This window comes from Mesoplodon mirus (assembly GCF_964341445.2).
Source record: "Mesoplodon mirus genome assembly, chromosome: 16".
NCBI classification, from domain to species: domain Eukaryota; kingdom Metazoa; phylum Chordata; class Mammalia; order Artiodactyla; family Ziphiidae; genus Mesoplodon; species Mesoplodon mirus.
In genome coordinates, this window is record NC_138992.1 from 66203023 (window position 1) to 66224463 (window position 21441).

Here is a 21441-nt window from a genome sequence, read left to right on the forward strand (position 1 = left end):
GTGAGCCATGGCCGCTGAGCCTGCGCGTCCGGAGCCTGTGCTCCGCAACGGGAGGGGCCACAACAGTGGGAGGCCCGCGTACCATTAAAAAAAAAAAAAAAAAAAAACAGCTGTCGTAACTATGCCCAAATATTTAAATGAAAATAGTAATATAATGAGGAGGAAATGGAAACTATTATAAAGAACTAAATGGGGAGTCCTACTTCTGCTTAGAAACTAGAAAGCCACAAGAGAACATTGCTCATACCCCACAATGGAAAAAAGCTCAATCATCTACAAAATCAAAACTTTTAAAAAGCTCACCAGAGAGCTGAGGTTATAAGCAACCAGGTAAACTGAATTCCAAAGGGTATAAAAACCAATCCACAGAAAGATGGGACAACCCAAGTGTTTTACCCTTACCAGAGTACACAGAAATAGGCAGCTACCTTAGAAGTAGGTAAGAAGAAAATAACTGAAATGCTAATGAATTCTTAAAGGCTTTCTGTGGATTGGAATAGCAATGCAGAAGGGGAATCTGCACTCACTTGCTGCCCCTACCAGATGCTTATGAGACGGAAGATTGGGCAACACAAGACACCTAAAAGACACCATTCTGAGGCAAAACAAACAAACAAACCAACAGAAAACCAATGCCCACATTCCAGACTCTTCTCTCATATAAAGTAATCTATTGGTTGAAGGGCAGAAAACCTTGGACCCAGCATTCTGCACTCATACAAAGCAAAGGTCTGCTACTGTTAGGGGAAGAGCAGGAAATTCTCACATATAAGATCCTCCACAGGGCTTCCCTGGTGGTGCAGTGGTTAAGAATCCACCTGCCAAAGCAAGGGACACGGGTTCGAGCCCTGGCCCAGGAAGATCCCACATGCCACGGAGCAACTAAGCCCGTGCACCACAACTACTGAGCCTGCACTCTAGAGCCCAAGAGCCACAACTACTGAAGCCCACGTGCCACAACTACTGAAGCCTGAGTGCCTAGAGCCCGTGCTCCGCAACAAGAGAAGCCACCGCAATAAGAAGCCCGTGCACTGCAACAAAGAGTAGCCCCCGCTCGCTGCAACTAGAGAAAGCCTGCGCATAGCAACAAAGACACAACATAGCCAATAAATAAATAAATAAATTTATAAAAGAAAAAAAGATCCTCCACAGGCATAAAGGAGAGTTTGGCTACCACTCTGAGGAGGGGCAGGAACACTGATACTCATTTCTGAGAACCAAATGCACAGGGCCAGCTTTGCTACAGCAGTCTACTGCTGAGGAAGGAAAAGCATGGCAAGACAGACACCCTCTTCTGTCAGGGGCTGGCAGGTCTTGCTAAAAACTGAGGAAGGTGCAAGAACACTGAGAAAATCTCTCCAGGCCCCACACTAAGAACAAGGTAGTCAGAGAATTTAACACTTCTCTCTAAACTGGTAGAAGAACAGTTAAAAGTCATTAAAGATGTACAAGACATGAACATCACTATCAACCAATCGGCTTAACTGACATTTATAAACCACTACACTCAACAACCATACAATGCACACTCTTTCAAGTACACATTAAACATTCACCAAGAAAGACTATATTCTGAGTTACTTTTTAAAGTTTTATTTAAAAAATTCAAATTTGAAATAATTGAAATTTACAAATTATTTTCTCAGACCATAAGGGAATTAAACAAGCAGTCAATGACAAAAAGCAGGAAAATCCCCAAGTATTTGGAAATTTTAAAACATACTTCTAAATGACCCATGATTCTGTTAGAAACCCCATAATATATTATTTTTGCTCTCAGCAGTCAGCTGTCCTAATTCTTTAATAAAGCAAAAAGGCTCCAAACAAGGTTCTTGGGGCAAAATTATAGGAAGACAAATTTCAGTTCAACTGAAATGAGAATACTGCAACAATCAGAGCCACGTGAAGTTGGAATGTGCTGCCTCTGGAGAGAGTAAGCTCCCTAAGGGGACACACAAATTTAGGCTGGGGGAAAAAGATACAACCATGAGATAAATCACTGAATTAAAAGAGTTTAATAGTCTATTCCAAACATGACTCTATTATCAAACATTAATCTATAATCCCTGATTGCATTAATGATGAATTCATGCCATTCATCTTTAAAATTTCAGGGTAGAGTAATCCATTTATTGATAAAATTATTTGTCAGTAGGTTCTCAACACAGAAAGCTATTTCTCCAATTTTTACCATGTTTAACAAAATACATCATAAGAAGCAAGCCTTTACTCTGACTTATTGATAGGCTAAATTGGTCAATTCTCACTTAAAGACATTACACTAGAATAAAACTCTAGGTGTTATGCCATTTTTCTCATAATAGCCATTTCAAGGAAACAAAAGTCTGAGAATATCATGCAATTGTACATCTCTAAGCCAAAATTTAAATTAGTGACTGCTTGTAGGTTGAATGAATCTAAAGTATTATCCAATTTCTTCATATACTTCACTGAAACAAAATTTCGGGCAATTTTTTCTAATAGTTTTACACAAAGAAGAGACCACTTTTCTACTTAAAGTTACATACAGGAAGTATGCTCTCTTCACACTGTTTCTCAAATTAAATGTGACAAGTTAATATAGCAAATCAACATGCTTATCTTAAGCGATGACCTTCATTTCTGACAAAATAAATAGAAAATCTGGATTATAATCATTATTTGAACAAAACACTTTCTCAGAAACTACATGGAAAGAAAATGGGAAAGGATGTTTATCAAAGGATAAAAAGGTTTAGTTCAGGGGAACTGAACTAAAATGTAAGGCAGTTTTGTGCTAGCTAAAGAAGAAAAAAAATGAAGAAAGAAATTATCACATATAAAATAGAATATAAGAAATAGCCAGGGCTTCCCTGGTGGCACAGTGGTTGGGAGTCCGCCTGCCGATGCAGGGGACACGGGTTCGTGCCCCGGTCCGGGGGGATCCCGTGTGCCATGGAGCGGCTGGGCCTGTGGGCTGTGGCCGCTGGGCCTGCGCGTCCAGAGCCTGTGCTCCGCGACGGGAGAGGCCACAGCGGTGAGAGGCCCGCATACCGCAAAAAAAAAAAAAAAAAAAAAAAAAAAAAAAGAAATAGCCAACACTACGACAAAGTGAAATATGAATTTAAAAGATTTTACTGAAATTAATATTTATTTATCATCAATAGAAAGTTCATCACTAAATAAAAGTTATTTAGCTTTAAAATTATACACAGAGCTATATAATACACTAAATAATTAAAATAGCTATATAATATGCTAAATGTTTAGCATAGTGCCTATCACAAAGTAAGCGCTGGAGAAATGTTTTCTATTATTAGTAAGAGTGGTATTAATTACAACACTGAGTTCTCACAAACACCTTTTATAAAACACTCCACAAAAGTCTAATCAACTGGAGGTTTTTGTACATACCAAAGAGCATCCCCGCAAAAGGACTACACATCTCTCGATTAGTAGGTTTGGATGGTTCATTGTCTCGAGCACTAAAAACAAAAAACAAAAAGAACTAAAACCCAAATAATTTTCAGGAAACAAAAATTTAGAGTGAAATGCAGGTATGAGTTATTGGCCTTTCAAAGTACTATGGATACTATAATAGTTATATGTTTTTAAAGTTAATGTAGGGCTTCCCTGGTGGCGCAGTGGTTGAGAGTCCGCCTGCCGATGCAGGGGACACGGGTTCGTGCCCCGGTCCGGGAGGATCCCACATGCCACGGAGCGGCTGGGCCCGTGGGCCGTGGCTGCTGGGCCTGTGCGTCCGGAGCCTGTGCTCTGCAATGGGAGAGGCCACAGCAGTGAGAGGCCCGCGTACCACAAAAAAAAAAAAAATTTAAAGTTAATGTAAAATCATGGCATTTTATCTCTTTATACAGTGGGAACCCAATGCATTCAGGCTCTATAAATATGTGAACTTTTTCTTCAGCCAGCTTCACTAACTCTATAGATTCCCAATAAAACCCTTTTTCATAAGAACAGTTACCCCAGTAAGGAAAATGAATATAAGTATACATAAATAAATCCTAAAAAAGAAGGATGATAGCTGTACCCGCACTTTGAAAAGAAGATCATCTCTAAAAAAAACTCCTTCCTTGAAAGAAACAATGAAAAAAAAAAAGACAACTCTCTCAAAGAAAATTTAATTAGACTCAAATAGCAAATTCTCTCTCTCAAGCATTTTTATGTGTTACTTTTCTTCAAAGAAAATAGACACCTTTCCTGACACATGACAATATTATCTTCATTATGCACTATAAATTCGGAACCATTTATCCTTACGTACAACACAATAAAGCCACCAAAATGATAAAAACTACAGAAAGAGAACATGAATATAAAATGCATATAATTTCCTTTTTTTCCAACATGACACAATTATGTATGAGTACTAATTTTACAAAGTAAGCATAAAAGTTATCTACTCAATATGTTGAAAATCAAAAACAAAGTTTTGAAAAGAAAACTCATATAAGAACATTTTCAATTTATTTCAAGTTACGTCATCTCTATAACTCCAAGATATTTTAAATTGATTTTTAGTCCATTAAATTATATACTTATTTCTCCTTTCATTAGTTCAAACAAATATATATACTTTATAATGATAGGGACTCATAACACCTTGGCACACTTTATAATCAAAACTTGCTCTTCAAAAGAATGCTGTGAAGTACCATAAAGTTTCATTTAACACAATTCTCCCCTCCTCCTTTCTCCCTAATTCCTTTCTCACTAATAATGGAGACTGTTAACATACTATACACCTTCCTAGTTTTCCAGCAAGCCAGTTTTAGCAGTTGCTGTTTTACAGTACAATGACTGAAGGGCAGAATTTATATTACATACTATACCTTTGATTTCCAGCAGATGAAATTCGTATGTTTGACTTTTCTGTGACATCACCACCATACTCCATAGGAGGCACATTCCCTCTTCTGTTCCCGTACATCCTTAAAAACACATTAGCTTACAGAGCTTGTTCCACATACAGTGGACTTTTCTTATCTCTTTGGTGTTTTTACATTTGATGTTGGAAATATTAAAGGGAATAAAGTGTTACAATCAAGTTTTACTGTAAATACATTCTAAAATTAATTCAAATGACATTTGACTCAAGTATGATCTGCTGGTTAATAAGAGACACTAAGAGTTTAGATTTAATAGTCTTTAAATCAAAGGGAGGTTATTATAAACTATTTCAATATAACTTCTAGAAATTTTTAATATCAAAGCTATGCAAATACTAGTAAGACTTTTTTATTATTCACTTATTCAAAGAATATTTACTGAGCACCAACTACATGCCAAGTACTAATCTAGGTGCTGGGTATGTGGACATGGTCCTAGCCCTCATGAAGATAATAAGTCAAATTTCAAAATGAGATCACTTTTTAATCAAAATTCATAGATTCTGGGAATTATTTCACTGAATATACAAACCTTTTTAACTTAAAAGTACAGCAGCAGTCTTACCATTAAATTAAATCAAATGTAGCAAGCCACAACATTTGCTAACACTGTAAATCACATGAAATACTAAATATTAGCAATAGGTGAATACAGAACATTATAAACATGGGTAGAAAATTAGTTCACTTTATTCACAAGGTCATGAACAACAAAAAGAAAGATTTAGAATTTCTTTTATTTTCTTAAGAATGCTTTTCAGAAAATAAATTTTAAATGTTTTTCAATTAATCTTTTTTCCACTTGGCAAACATGGAAAATTTAATTTCTCATACCAGAGAAACCAACATGACTTTTCATACCAACATTTATCAGCACCCATGAAAATCAGCATTTCATAAGTCATATTTCTTTGCAGGGCTCTTGAGTTAACAAACTATATTGTCTCTCATGAGGACCACTGGTAAGAAATATGGTTGTTACAGTACTGTTCAATATTTTAGGTGAATTTGATTATCACGTTAAGAAAAACAGCAATTTTTAGAAGAAAAGGAACTTATCACTCTCCACAGAGCCAGCATATAAAATCCTCTTTGTTTCTATCATATATTGTTAATATCACCTGTGGAGAAAAGACTACCCAGAACTGTAACCTTAATAATGTATGACCTGTGGCATGACAGATAAATGGCTTCCATTTTATATCCATATCTAAAACAGAATCCTCCCCAATCCCTTTCAAAAAAGAATTTCAAACTTATTTCAATTTGTCAAAACACAGCTGATTTTATATCTAAAGCCTAAGTGCTCAAATCTCTCTTTTAAAATGACACATCAGTTTAGTGTCATTCCTTATTTCTACCACTTAAAGAACAGGTAAATATAAACTTAAATTCAAATTTGTAATTAACAATGCCAGGTAACCAGATTTATTTATACTGCATCTATATAAATACAGTGTAGAAAAGAGTGTAGAAAAGAGTAAACAGAGCATGCCTGAGATTGCTTACCCTTAAAAAGCCCTGTTTGCAAGACTGGCCCTTAGCTGGCACCTGAGAACACAGATTTTGGGAGGAGTCCACCATTCTCAGAACGGATAAGACTGACCCACTGTGCCTAAACTGTTGGTACAAGCAAGAGAGTTTATGCTGAACACCTGCTTTCCTTCAGGGAGTCCAGAATTTTGGCACATGCTAGGAAAGTTTTTTCAGAAACGGACAGACCTCATAAAAGGAAGAATTTATTTCCTTTCACATAGCAAATCAAATTTGACTGAAGGAATAAAATAATTGTAAAATAGTTTCACCATCCTACCAACAAAAAAAAAGTTAAAGCTATGTTAAATGGAAAAAGCTTTTTCTATTTCCTTGAAGAAATGGGTCAGTAATTCTAGTTAATTAGGTTCAAATCTCAATGCCCAAAGAAACCAGGTATAGGCTAGAAGCCAAGTTTACTCTAAAAATTAACACGAGGGACTTCCCTGGCAGTGCAGTGGTTAAGCAACTGCCTGCCAATGCAGGGGACACGGGTCCGAGCCCTAGTCCAGGAAGATCCCACACGCAGTGGAGCAACTAGGCCCGTGCGCCACAACTACTGAGCCTGCGCTCTAGGGTCCGCGAGCCACAACTACTGAGCCCGCGCGCCACAACTACTGAAGCCCGTGCACCTAGGGCCCGTGCTCTGCAACAAAGGAAGCCACCACAATGAGAAGCCCGCGCACCGCAACAAAGAGGAGCCCCCGCTCACCACAACTAGAGAAAGCCCGCGCACGGCAACGAAGACCCAACACAGCCAAAAAATTTTTAATTAATTAATTAATTAATTTTAAAAATTAATACAAGTTTATCTTTAAAAAAATTACTCTTACAGAAGAAAAGCAAGTTGTTTAAAACCACAGGTATTTTCAGCTAATTTAAATGTGAATGAACAACTCCTAAATGATAATAATATATTTTTTTCATTAATAAACCACAGAATCAAAAAAACTACTTCAGAAGTAAATTTATAATGGTTATACTATCAAGAATGACATATTATAAAAATAAAATATTTACCATCTGTTGGTCCTGACACAACTTACAGGGAGAAAGAATCAAATTCCTCCTTACTTAAATCATCTAATTCATAATGGTTACATCACCTGTTTCATAGTAAAAATTTATCTAATGTGAATGAATTCTGCTATTAGGGGTACTCTCAACTATAGAAATTAAAAGAAAACTACTGAGCTGTTAGATGTTGGTCATGGGGCTTCCCTGGTGGCGCAGTGGTTGAGAATCTGCCTGCCAATGCAGGGGACACGGTTTTGAGCCCTGGTCTGGGAAGATCCCTCATGCCGTAGAGCAACTAGGCCCGTGAACCACAACTACTGAGCCTGCGTGTCTGGAGCTTGTGCTCCACAACAAGAGAGGCCGCGACAGTGAGAGGCCCGCGCACTGTGATGAAGAGTGGCACCCGCTCGCCGCAACTAGAGAAAACCCTCGCACAGAAACAAAGACCCAACACAGCCTAAATAAATAAATAAATAAATAAATAAAATGTTGGTCACCATTTTTCTCATTGTTTTCTGTTCTTTCCCAATTTTTATATTTACTTTAATTCAATAACAGTGTTTTTCTAATATTGACCCCATCTTTAAAGTGGGGAAAATACTTAATATAAAAATGGTCCTTCCAAGTATAAATGAAAAGTAACTACTACAAGAAAAAAAGTAATATCAAGTTAAATAACTCATGTTCTAATAAGCTATTTCTCCTCATTTATACCTTACATATTAAGCACACTTCTTAGAATGTCCTACACTAAGTAAGCAAGCACTCCATCTATTGAGTCAGATTCTAATTCTATCTCAGATTCTAATTTCAGATGGAGCGGAATTTCAGAATTTTGTTACATAAAGCAAGATTACAAACTAACAAATATCAAGAGTAAAACAGACTGGAAGTGCTAACTGCATTAATCACATAAAGATTTAAAAAACAGCATTCCTTAAGGTTAAAAATTTCTTTTACTCCTTAACATTGGTTATAAAGTAAAACATAATAAGGTAATATATTAACTTCTACAGTTCAAGTTAAATAATAAAGGCTAAGATGACTATCTTTTTTAAAAGCATATAAATTTCAAAGTATTATAAGATAGACTATTATATTCAACTTTAGAAAGCTCCTAAAACATTATAAATTTACTTAAATTGGTAAATATGTATCAAACAATACACACAGGCACGCGCACACACACACACACACACACACAGAATGCAACTGTTGAGCTAAGTGCTAACCATTCTGTTAACTATTTTAAAACACTTGCCAGTGATTAATGATTAGTTTAGGAAAGTAAAATCATTCTTGGGCTTTATCCTTCCAAAAGTGGGGAAAATATTTCATTAATAAATACATAATGATATATGGAAAAGTTTATAGGGTAATTAGAAAAGAACTGAGACCAAAAACCTAAAAATCAAAAATTACTAAAAATCAAAACTAGAATTTATCACATGTTGACTATTAGAAGGAAAAAAGAGAACACAGGAAATTTAGAAGAATGAAGAAAAATTTTGTACTTCTCAGTATATAGTCAGCCCTCCATATCTGTAGGTTCTGCATCCGTGGAGTCAACCAATCTTGGATAGAAAACATCTGGGGGAAAAAATTCCAGAAAGCTCCAAAAGGCAAAACTTGAACTTCCCGCACACAGGTAACTACTTATCAATATATAGCACTTATAACTATATACATAGCATTTATATTAGATATTATAAGTAAACTAGAGATGAGTTAAAGCATAAGGGAGGATGTGCATAGATGACACGCAAACACTACACCAGTTTACATAAGGGACTTGAGCATCCAAAGATTTTGATATCCGTGAGGGGTCCTGGAATCGATCCCCCTTGGATACCAAGAAACAACTGTTTTAAGAATAAATAGTTAAATCAAGAGATCAAATGAAGTTACACACTTCTTTAGTCTCAAAAATTTCACTAACAAGTAGAGTCATTTTTCCTAGCAACCACTCTGCCTGCTAAAAAAATCTAATTAATGTTCAATATGAAATCTTTTCTTTTAGAAATCTCCAAATCTGAAATATAGAAATCCAATTTTAACCTCACCTGCCACTGAGACATATGTGAAAAACCTTATAGTTAGAGATGTAAGAGTTTACACATTAACAAGATGTATAATAAATGATTTACATTTTTAAGAAATATTGTAAAAACATTAAAATGTATAACAGGAATTATTCTCACTCATCTACATATTTAATCTATTCTTAAACTACTACTTGGGGAAGATTATATATAGAAACAGTTCATTTCGTTCATGGGATACATAAAAAAATAAGACTGTTATCAAATAATTAGGCTGAAATTGATTTGTTAGTTCATGTATAAAATTATCACAGGGTGTAATTAGAAAAATAATAGATTAAAATATATTAAAAACAAAGCAACAACCATCATAAGTTTTTTGAAATTCCAAACTTAAAAGATATGCATTACATTATACTCTAAAGGTAAACTGACACCATAAGAAAAAAAAAGTTCTCATGTACAAATAAGGCAGTACCAAGAGTCCAAGAATATCTGTATTTCCCTAACTGAAACTTCTTGGAGTTCAGGTAGCCTTTGACTACCTCCAGATATAAACATTTTCAAATATAACACAATACAGAATTCGCAGCATTTTCTGAAGTACAATTAGATTCAAATCAGAGATAAACTATAATGGACATTACAAAATTCTAATCCTTCAGTCAAATTACCTAAATCAGGGTGAATATTAAAAAGATTGGATGAGCAGGACGTAATAACTAAAGAATAAAGAGTAGGTGACAGAACTGCAAAGGCTTTGTATGATTATTTAATAATTAGAATAATGAACATGTAGCATTATGTCTCAGAAAATTTTCTAAAATACTACAAAAATAATCTATTGGGACTAATGAATGAAACAGGTCCCATGAACTGCTCAACATTTACATTTAATCCCTACAGGTTGACTAGTCAATGAAAATATCAGATCCTACCATATTTTTATCTCCAAATCAAAAGTTAGATTAAAATATAGCAAGTTTTAAGTATTAAGACAAATGACTTAATAAAACCCCATTGTAGCAATTAATAAATTACAAATAGTGTCATAGAAACAACATGCAAAGGAACTGAAAAGCATCTAAAAATCTGATCAAAAAAACTTAGTGCCATATCACTAAAATAAACATTCAATAAGTAACTTAAAAACAAAAAAAGTTGATAGAAGTACTTAGAGCACAGAAATATTAAAGGAATAAACTGTATTTCTTCTGTTTTAAGGTGTCTTTTTTTCCCCACATTTTAACATCTGAAACCAGGAGAGCCTTGGACCTGGTTGTAAGTCACGTATTGCAGGGAGAAGTTATTTTTCTCCTGCCAGTCACCTAGGGGCACTATGGATATGAGATAACTCTGAATTCTCGCCTCAGCGTTGTTTTGTACAATACTGGCAGCATGAATTCAGACTGAAAACCTGAATCAGTACTGGCTTACAGCTCAGATTCTCAGGGAAGTCCCTTTTTACTCCCTCCACTCAGTGCCAAGGTTGACAGTGGAAGTTTTTTTTCTGTCCTTTTCTGTGGGAAAGTCTATTTCCCATTTAAGTTTATATAAAGGTTGTAGCCTTTCAGTGTCCCAGCTTTTTAATGGGGCCCCTTTCTCCCCATCTTGGGCTGTTTTCTTTGTTCTTACAGTGGCACATAAAATTATGGTGTAACTTAAAACTGAAGCATCATGTAAATCAAATGAAACTGTGTCTCCTTAACATGATGATAAAAAGCAACAAGAATAATATTAAGCAAATAAAGAAGATAAAAATGAAGTTGTAAATACCTGTCATTTGTATACACTCTCAAAAGTCTTCTATCAAAATCACTTTCATATCTAAACCTCTCATCCATTTCTTCACTTACTTCAGGATCTTGGCCTGGTCTATAATACTGTTTATCAAAAGCAGGATCCTCATTAAACCTGTGAAATCTTCTATCTGGAATGTCAGTCTTGCTGACAAACCTCTGATGTTTTTTATTGGAAATGCCCACTTCTTCATTAGTTTTTTTAATGACTCTTCTATTGTTCCTTAATTCAATTTCATCATCTAGTTTTCGGTATCTGTCCTCTTCTAGTCGTCTTTGGTTTAGAAGCTCTTCATATGCCTCTGAAGGAGTTAAGACATCTTTCCTAGGACCCTCTGAATTTTCCCAAGATGACTGCATTTGTGAAGGTAAATCAGGTTTAACCTGACTAATAGGCTTTTTACTTCTTTGATTCTTGTGCTGCCCAATTAAAAAAGAAAAAAAGAAGAAAAATATCTTAAAGAGATGCTATTTCTTAAAAGGCAATTAAACTCTCAAATGATCTTAACCTATTTACTGTCTCAAGTCTAAAGCCTGATCACCCATAAGAAACATCTTATCTTTAGGAAAAAAACCTTCAAGGAAGTGTTATCCTTTAATAAAACTTAATAAATACCAAATAAATAGGTAACAGTAATATGGATAGATGGCTACAAAAAGAGAGGATAAACTATGCCAGGGAGATATTAGGCATATTTTGGCAGTTAAATATTGCTTCAAAATATTTCACATTAAATTCCTTCTCAACACAAAGAATATAGAAGGTATTAAATTTTTTTGGCCCTAGTAACATCAACCACCCTTAAATTTGGGTTAAAAAAAAATACACACACACACACACACACACACAGAGCTAGAAACTGTCAATATAAAAACATCATTTAAAAATAAAAAATAAACAAACTTCACTTAAAACCAATCTCTAAAATTAAATCTCCTCCATGAAGTTAAAAAGTAGGGTAAGTTCGGGCTTCCCTGGTGGCGCAGTGGTTGAGAGTCCGCCTGCTGATGCAGGAGACACGGGTTCGTGCCCCGGTCCAGGAAGACCCCACATGCCGCGGAGCGGCTGGGCCTGTGAGCCATGGCCGCTGAGCCTGCGCGTCCGGAGCCTGTGCTCCGCAACGGGAGAGGCCACAACAGTGAGAGGCCCACGTACCGCAAAAAAAAAAAAAAAAAAAAAAAAAAGTAGGGTAAGTTCTTCAATATGAGATAAAAGCATTTACAAAATTCAAAATTTAAATGTCCTGTGTTTGGTTCAATTTGGCTTAACTTTTTAAATATTTATATGAAAACTAAGTGAAATGTCTAATAATATAAAAATATTTTCAAGTAAGGACAAATATTCAACCTGTGGTGTTAAAAGATTTACTTTAAAAGCAAAACCTACCTCAGTACTCTTTTCTACCTGTCTGAACTTTTCCGTGGATTCTTCCTTATCCCTGAGAAATTGATTGTATTCTTTGTTGCGTTCAAGTTTCAACCTTTCCTTCAAATAGAAAACCAAAAGGCAATGTTAACTTCAACATCAGGAAAAAGTACCTAATGTCAAATCAGACTCATACAAATCAGAGATCTTACCCAGAATCAAGCTTTACTAATATTTTCAAGGACAGAAGTAGCTGTAAGGCACAGGAGAAGCAGGAAGAGGTCCGAGGCCACCAATGCAATTCCCCACGTCCATTCTTACCACATTAAAAAGATTTACTACATGCTTAAGTCCAGATTGGCACATGAGGTCTCTAATACTAAGGGAGTGGCTTTGATTATGAAACACCTCCATTTTATATGCCAGTAGTTACTTGGCTTAGATGATACCTTCCTAGGAGCCATGCCCTGTAAGTCCCTGAATTCTAGGTTTGTTTACCAACGTCAATCCTAGACAATCCAGGTGCACTCTGCCAAAAGCATTCATAAATAAATCTCTCCCACTAGTAAGTATATGAACGTGTTTGCCAGGAGGTCTATCATTAGCATGTTTCCAAGATCTGCCCAGGTTACTGTCCTACTTTCCTTCTCAGGGACACCTCTTGCCTCCAGTCCCCCACCCCACTCCTGAAAGACCTGCTTCTAACCATTTCTTTCCCAAGTTTAAGGAAAGATCCTTGTTATATTTTAAACATAAAAAGGTAAAATATTATAACGTAAATGGTCTGTTGAAATACAAACATGTTGCATTAGTAAATGTTCTTAAGCCCTAATACCTTCAACATCATTGAAACAGCACAATCTAAAAAAAAAAAAGTATTAAAAGAGCGAGGTTGTCTTTTGAAACTTAACTGTCCACTTGTCTTACATACTGTGTCATGACTGTGATCTAGCTTGGGAATTTGAGTTTCTACAAGAGGTGTACAGTGCTTAATCACTACGCCCTGTTCAGATTATGTACATGTATTTGTGATGGGAACACACATTCAAATAGCCCCAGATGTCACCTACATAAAAGCTCAGTATACTCTCTCATCTGCTCATCTCACTGATAATTGTGTCATATACCATGAACTTTATAGCTTAGAAACGAATGCTGAAAAAAACTGAATTCTGAATATTCAATTAATCATTATATTAAAGAAATATATCATATTACACAGTTACAAATGTAACATTCAAAAAACCTTGTTTCAACAGCACTAGAGACTCCACAGATTTTGAAAAAATCAAGTACGGGATATGATGTAATCTTGTTTGCATTTAAATCAAGAGTATGTTCTTTCATGATTTTGATGCCTCATAAAACTGCTACCAACAATTACTACTCCTATCCACCTACCTTGGCAGATAACCTGTCACCAATAGGAAGAGAAACTCCCAGAGTAGATGGATCTGTTTCACTCGTGGATAGAAAATTTTTCTGTATATGTACATATTAAAAAAATATATTACCTAATTGCCTTTATAAAATGTTTCATAAATGTCTTTACATTCTATATTCTAAATTATTACATTATACAGACCAACAGAATGAAATGGAGATGAAAACAGAAACTACAAATGTATAGAGACTATACCAAAAGTAATTAGAAAAAAAAGAGGATTTTCTAATTTCCCTATAATTATATTAGTGGATATCTATTTAAATGCCAGAAGACATAAACTACAAACATTATTTCTCTATGTGCCTCTCCATTCTTGCTCATTAAGCATTTAGGTAACACAGTGTGGCAGACAGAGCATCAGACTAGGAATCCAAAGACTTGGGCTCTAGGACCAGTCCCAGCATTTCTCAGTTGTGCAACACTGAGCAAGTCACTTAACCTCCCTGACCCAGACTTTCTTCTTCTGTAAAATGAGAATGGTAACTGCTCTGCCTTACCAAAGCTGGTATAGGATCAAGGAGGATAAAGAAATGTAAAATCTCTTTGAACACTGTAAAACAAACACAAGGGATTTGTAAAAAATATACACAACCACCAACTTTCTGGTACTGTTCCTTAGTAGTCATATAATCTGGATAAGTTACTTAACTTCTCTGCCTCCGTTTCTTTGTAAAACAGGAATAATGGCACCTACATCACTAGGTTATGAGGATTAAATCAATCAATACTTATTAACCTAATTTCATGTCTTTTATTTATTCATAAAACAAGCAATTATTGACCATCTAATACCTTCCAGTTACTTTTATAGGTAGTAGGGAGACAACCATAAGCATATGTTCCCTATACTTAAGAGATTTAAAATTCAGTTGGAGAAACAAACACGGAAACAAATAACTAAAATATAATGTACTACAATAGAGTTACATTCAAAACATTACAGGAACAAAGTAATTAATAAAACTGATTAATAAGGTTCTGTTAAATCTGAATTTACAAATAAGTTGTGCTACAAAAGCTAATTTGAAAGTTGGTAATACAAAATTCTAAGCTTATTTGTCAAGGAAACAATATGACACATGACTAGATCCCTGCGTCAGTTTGATCCCTATATACCAAAGTACACTGTAAACCTAGCCATTTTGTAGAGTTATACATGTACCAAAAAACACATTCAGAGTTCCAATCTTGGGAATACAGAGATACATCCTTACTCCTTCATTAGGCAATTCCCCACTCCCAACATGGGTCCAGGATGATGTTTGTACTTTTCAATAAAATGAAAAAAATTAACAATAAGGACAATACAGTGAGTTTTTCAAAATGCTGAATTTTAATCATTCACTCATTCATTTAGTAAATATTGAGTGCCTAATATGTCTAAACTGTTTAATACATCTGGGACTCATCGGTGAACAAAACAAAAGATCTTGGCCTTCCTGAAGCTTACATTCCAGCAGGCGAAACTGACAAGAAATAATAAACATAATGAAGAGTAATTATATGGTATGTTAGAAGGTGGTTAAGTGCTATAACCAAAAAATAAAAAAGTAAAAAGAATAAGCTACAGATATTACAGGCTTCTAGGGAATGGGAGTGGGAAAACTGGAAATCTAGAGTTCCCTTTTAGACATGTTCCACACAAGATACCCACTAGATTTCTAAGTGAAAATGTCAAATAGGCAACCAACTAGAAGAGTTGGAGGTTCAGGAGAGAGGTCTGAGCTAGAAATATAAATTTACGGATTCAGTTTAAAAACTTCTCCTGAGAATATGTTCTTTGTGTGTTGTTAGACGGTCAAGTGTCTTTTATTCTAAAAAACAGAAAGAAGATGGTAGTTATTTGTTTTAGTGGCTCTTCTTGGCAAAATTTTAAGATTTGATTACTTTTTAATTTAAATATCCATGCAAACCAAAAGTCTGGAAGCCACAAGAAATCCAGAAAGAATGGGACTTGTAAACTGTACATATTCCAGGGGTCAAGGAAGCCACTGCAGCCACCTCCCCATGTCCTACGGAATTTTCTTTTTCCCTTGCTTTCCTCTCCACTCCCGCCTTCTCAGATGTCAATCAAAAATTGTCTTTGTCATATTAAGAAACGACTGTTCCTCTACCACAACCATATTCTTAACAATCCAACACCAAAAACTCCTTCACATCCCTTTGAATTTAAAGATTTGTGCTTCATAAAGGCAATTTCTTCTCATACCTCCCACTGCCATTCTTTTTAAAAATCTTGTATCTATAAAGTAATGTAAAACCCACAAGTGAAAATAGTAGCTATTAGAGGAAAACTCCACCCAATAAGTAGCAGTAGGGAAGGGGAGAGGATAATGAGGCACAAGGCCAGGGAGGCAGGCTGGAACATGAAAGACTTCATGTGTCACAGCTAAGGAATTTGGATTTTTATCCTGAAGGCAGTGAGGAGACACTGAAGTATTTAAATCGGTAAGAACAGGATCATTCCGGAAAGTAGCATGGAGAATGCACTGAAAATCAGTGCAAGGAGATCAGTCAAAAATCTGGGACTTCCCTGCTCGTCCAGTGGCTAAGACTCCGTGCTCCCAGTGCAGGGGGCCCGGGTTCAATCCCTGGTCAGGGAACTAGATCCCACATACCACAACTAAGAGTTAGCATGCCACAATGAAGATCCCGCATGCTGCAACTAAGACCCAGCTCAGACAAATAAATAAATAAATATTTAAAAAAAAATCTGTAGCAGTAATTTAAGACAATAACAGTGTCTAACATGAAGAACTAACTATCCAAAAGCAAATTTATCAAGCTCCTCACAAGCTGCTCAAGCAGATATAATGGTTCACAACTATCATACATATCAAGTTAAAAATCTACTGCCTTCTAATCTATCTTATTCTATCTACCTACATCATTATATCTTACTACTCTCAAAAAAAAAAATCTACTGTAACTCAGTCAGGCTGGTAAAGCTAATATGTCTCATGCATACACAACTAAAGTCTGCCCTCCAAGTCCTTCTTCATTCTACTACTCTCCAGCTGAAAAGCTTCCTCTCCTTACCCTCTAAAATATTCACCCTCTGGAATATCCAAATTCTACCTATCCTATAATGTCTTACAAAATAACACCTTGAGCCCTTTCCTGATCATTTTATCTGTCTTGTTAAGAGTTATCACTTTCTGAATTGTATGAATGTTATCTCTACAACTAGATGCTAAGCCCCTTGAAGACAGGATTCATACCAGATTTATCTTCATAAGTGTTTAAAAAGTGTTGGTTGTATGATGAATGGTTGTGTAAGATTCATTTTAAGAACAGTTTTATAAAACGTTTTCTTTGTTTTCCAATATAAATTTACAAATGTAATCCACAAGTTTGGGTGCAAAAATATTGAGTAATCCAGACTGACAGCACACAGTTCAAAAATATTTTAGAATATCCTGAATATTCCATTATTTTATTAATCTTAATGTGATTAGCACAATTATAATTATTTTGAAGAACAAAAGCTAGCATGCTGAAAACAAATGGACTTACAATAGCTGCTGAGTATTTCTAAAAGATGAATAAGAAAGCAACAGAAACAAATGCAAAGCAGGAATCAAAAAGAATACTTGATTGTATTAATGGAAACGTATATAGAGTGTCATTTTGCTAAAAGCAAGAATCCAAAATGGTGCCATTCAAAAGTCTCTGAATCACAAATGAAACTATTTTTCTTACTAGTTTGAGTACAACAATATCATAAATGCAAATGATTACAAGCTACTAGATCTAAAACAAAACAAAACAAAAAAATTAAAGGAGAGCATTTTGCAGGCAGCCCTACCTTTCTTTTTGCTTGTGTAATACCCTAAAGTGAAGGGAAACAAACCATTGGTAAAATGTATTCAAAGTCCTTTCTCTCTATGTACAAATCAGAATAAATAAGAGACCATTTATACATTTGGAATAAACATTATAAAGTAGAAAAAACTAAAGAATATCTTGGGATGACTAGAAACATCATGACTGTTTAGATACATTTATAACCTAGTAAGCAAATTGCATTTTAAAACTTACAATAAGTGGCATGGACATATACACACTACTAAATGTAAAATAGATAGCTAGTGGGAAGCAGCCACATAGCACAGAGAGATTAGCTCGGTGCTTTGTGACCACCTAGAGGGGTGGAATAGGGAAGGTGGGAGGGAGGCTCAAGAGGGAGAGGATATGGGGATACATGTATACATATAGCTGATTCACTTTGTTATAAAGCAGAAACTAACACACCATTGTAAAGCAATTATACTCCAATAAAGATGTTTAAAAATTTTAAAAACTTACAATAAATCATTAGTTTAGCTATTATATAATTTAACAAAATATACTTAAAACAAGAGTTCCACTAAGCAAAAGGATTAAACTATAAAGTAAACAGATTAAACTATAAAGCAAAGACTGGTGGTTAAGGAAACATGCTGAAGGAAGTTTTATAAGCTTAGCTCATAAGAAAATAATTAGCAACTAGAACTCCACATGTCATTTTAATACATGGCTGAGCAGAGGAGAGTAGTAGGAAATCATAACTGGGCTATTTTAAACCATGACAACTCTACACAAACATGAACAAAAAGAATTTACAATCTCATTTACAATTGGAACCCACTGCCCTACTTAAAAGGTCAAGAGTCCGTTATTCCACGGCACCAGTTCTCAGCACCGTTCTTTTCTCTATCAGTGTGAATGTGTATATGTGTCACTTAACTTTTGCTACAATACCCATTGCTAGACACCATTAAAAACCTAAAAATTAATGCATATGACTAAAACCTTAGGAAAACAAATTTAGGAGGTAAATTCTGAAGCATAAAACTAGTTAGTAGAACTCATTACCTGAGTAAGATAGCGTCTGTAATCTTGCCGTAATTCTTCTTTCAGTTTATGTTTCTTCCGTTCATAGTCTTCCCCAAGTGGTAAACTTAATCCATAATCAATTCCTAGAAAGAAAACAACTTCTTAAGCAATGTAGCTCATTTTCAACCCAATCTCAATTTTAATACAATCTCCTGTAACAAAGCACAGTAGGAAGGAACACAGTCATGTTGATTCTGAGACTTGGATCAGGATAATAAATTCTTCATTTGAAATGTTTCAATAGGTAATACATTCACATAATGGAAAATACCCCTCCCTCCCATGAACCTCTGCCACCGAGTTCTCCTGCCCAAAACAACCAACATTGCTGTGTCTGTGTGTCCTTCCGGAGACTTTTATATATCTGTAAAAAGATATCTTTCTATTACAGGGTGTGTTATATTTACTTCTTCCCCTTTAGACAAATGGTTCTGCATTTTGCCATCTTGCAAACAAAATTAAAGAAAAGCCAATTACCTTTACTTCTTCATTTAATTCTATTGAAATTTCTTTTAAAATACCTACAACTTCAACGTCTGTTTTTCAGTCTGTGAAAATTAATAATGTGATTTTTTAACTTATAAGAATATCCGTGTTATAATTTTTAAAAGTTTACTGAAGTATAGTTGATTTACAATGTCGTGTTAATTTCTGCTGCACAGCAAAGTGATTTGGTTATACATATATATACTTTTTCATATTCCTTTCCATTATGGTTTATCACGGGGTACTGAATACAACATGTTTGAAAAAAATTGTTAGAGCCTTGCATTGCTTAGGCTGAAATTTCCAAAAACTTTTAAAGTTAAGCCACCAATTCTGATTTCACATAAATGGATATTAACTTTTATTGTGATAAAACGTACATGATATAAGATTTACCATTTTAACCATTTTCAAGCATACAATTCACTGGCATTAAGTACATTTAAAATGCTGTGCAACCACCACCATTATCCATTTCCAAAGTTTTTTCATAATGCCAACAGAAACTCTGTAAAAGAATCTTAGTTGTTTAAGAAAAACTTCCATTTTGAGTAGGGTTTCCTTATTCAAGAGTTTGAAAATCAAATTATATTTTGGGGTGATGACAACAGTGATGGCTGCACCACTTGTAAATACACTGAAAACAACTGAATTGTACAGTTTAAATGGGTAAAGTTTATGTTATGTAAATTATATCTCAATAAAACTGTTAAAATCAAATTACATACTTTTCATTATTTTTAATAGTAAAATGTTATATCAAGAAGCACAGATATCAGATGAGTATTTCGATTTGTGAAGCCCCTCTCGCTTTTTTTAGTCCTACTATGCAATACTATAGCATAAAATATTATTTCTGAACAAAATAAAAAGTTTCCTTAAAGAGTCAGCTACAAGAAAAACAGATGAAACAACTGACTGTAGGTAATAAACCAATAAGGATATTACCATTTTTTGTGCCTTATTCCTCACAATGCAGCTAAATGATGGAAACTTATCATGACTGTGTCATATCACTGCTTTATTATATCACTAAAATATTTCAGGGGCAAAAATGCCAAAGTAGTATAAATATAAATGGATGTCTGTTTTATGCAATACTAAATTCCCCTTTCTACCATAAACACCCGAATTCTCTTCATAAACACTTTTGGCCTGCTTAACTCCTGATGACAGGGGGTATAACAGAGGATTCCTTAGAGACACCTCTCACTCATGCTCCCAACTCTCTTCCAAAAGAATCTAAAGCATTCCATATGCTTGGAACTTTAAATCATCCTAGAAAGGCATTCTTTCCTCACAAAGGAAATTTAAAAACCTTCTTTTTAAAGATACAGAATTCAAGCCTAAAGAGAAAAATGGTTTGATTCTCACATTCAGAATGGAGTATCATATATGAAATTAAACTATAAAATCAATGAAGGCAAGGTCCATGTTTATTCAATTTTATAATTCCTGGCACACAACTTGGACTCAAAAAATGTTCACTGAATAAACGTGTAAAAGAATATATGAATGCATGCCTGAGTAAGAGGAAGAATAAAGAGAAAGAACACTATTCTTACTATTTCATTTCTGCTTCTAGTGGTCTGATTGTATAGAAAAAGTAAGCGTAATAACTAGTAACCAGAGTTACGTATCTCTCATTATACAGGATCACAGTGGATGCTCTATTGTGTCAAAGGGGAAAAGAAAACAATGCTACAATGGTGATGCACCCTGCAACATGCTCAGCTTTCCTACTCAGCGGAACAAGTAATTTACAGCTTTTTAAGTCATGTATTTAAGGTGGCTTTTACTGCTGATTTTCAGCTCTGCTTGGTGGGTTTATGAAGAAGAAAAGAAAGAAAAATCTGGTTCATTTTCACCTACAATTATCATTCATACAAAGTTCAATTTTATTTATCATGAGTATTTGCTTTTTACTATTGATTCAAATAGTATTTGTAATAATTGTCTTAAAACACAGTAAGAATACATAATGCCT

At 34.9% G+C, this 21441-nt stretch overlaps 1 protein-coding gene across 7 annotated transcripts in view; it reads right to left on the reverse strand.

The window, feature by feature from the left end:
• Window positions 1-21441, reverse strand: part of CSPP1 (centrosome and spindle pole associated protein 1) — a 115790-nt gene that overhangs the window by 77385 nt on the left and 16964 nt on the right. For 3 of the 7 annotated variants that reach the window (XR_014291568.1, XM_082600899.1, XM_082600898.1), the window contains exons 4-10: window positions 18948-19051; window positions 17899-17922; window positions 14045-14125; window positions 12665-12763; window positions 11255-11697; window positions 4830-4928; window positions 3394-3464 (exon numbers count right to left, since the gene is read on the reverse strand). Coding sequence is in view for 6 of the 7 variants with exons in the window: in XM_082600899.1 (XP_082457025.1) it covers window positions 3394-3464; window positions 4830-4928; window positions 11255-11697; window positions 12665-12763; window positions 14045-14125; window positions 17899-17922; window positions 18948-19051 (921 nt within the window). In the remaining variant the exon portion in view is untranslated. The remainder of the gene's footprint in view (window positions 1-3393; window positions 3465-4829; window positions 4929-11254; window positions 11698-12664; window positions 12764-14044; window positions 14126-17898; window positions 17923-18947; window positions 19052-21441) is intronic. The other 4 variants (XM_082600900.1, XM_082600901.1, XM_082600902.1 and 1 more) reach the window with 4 other exon arrangements.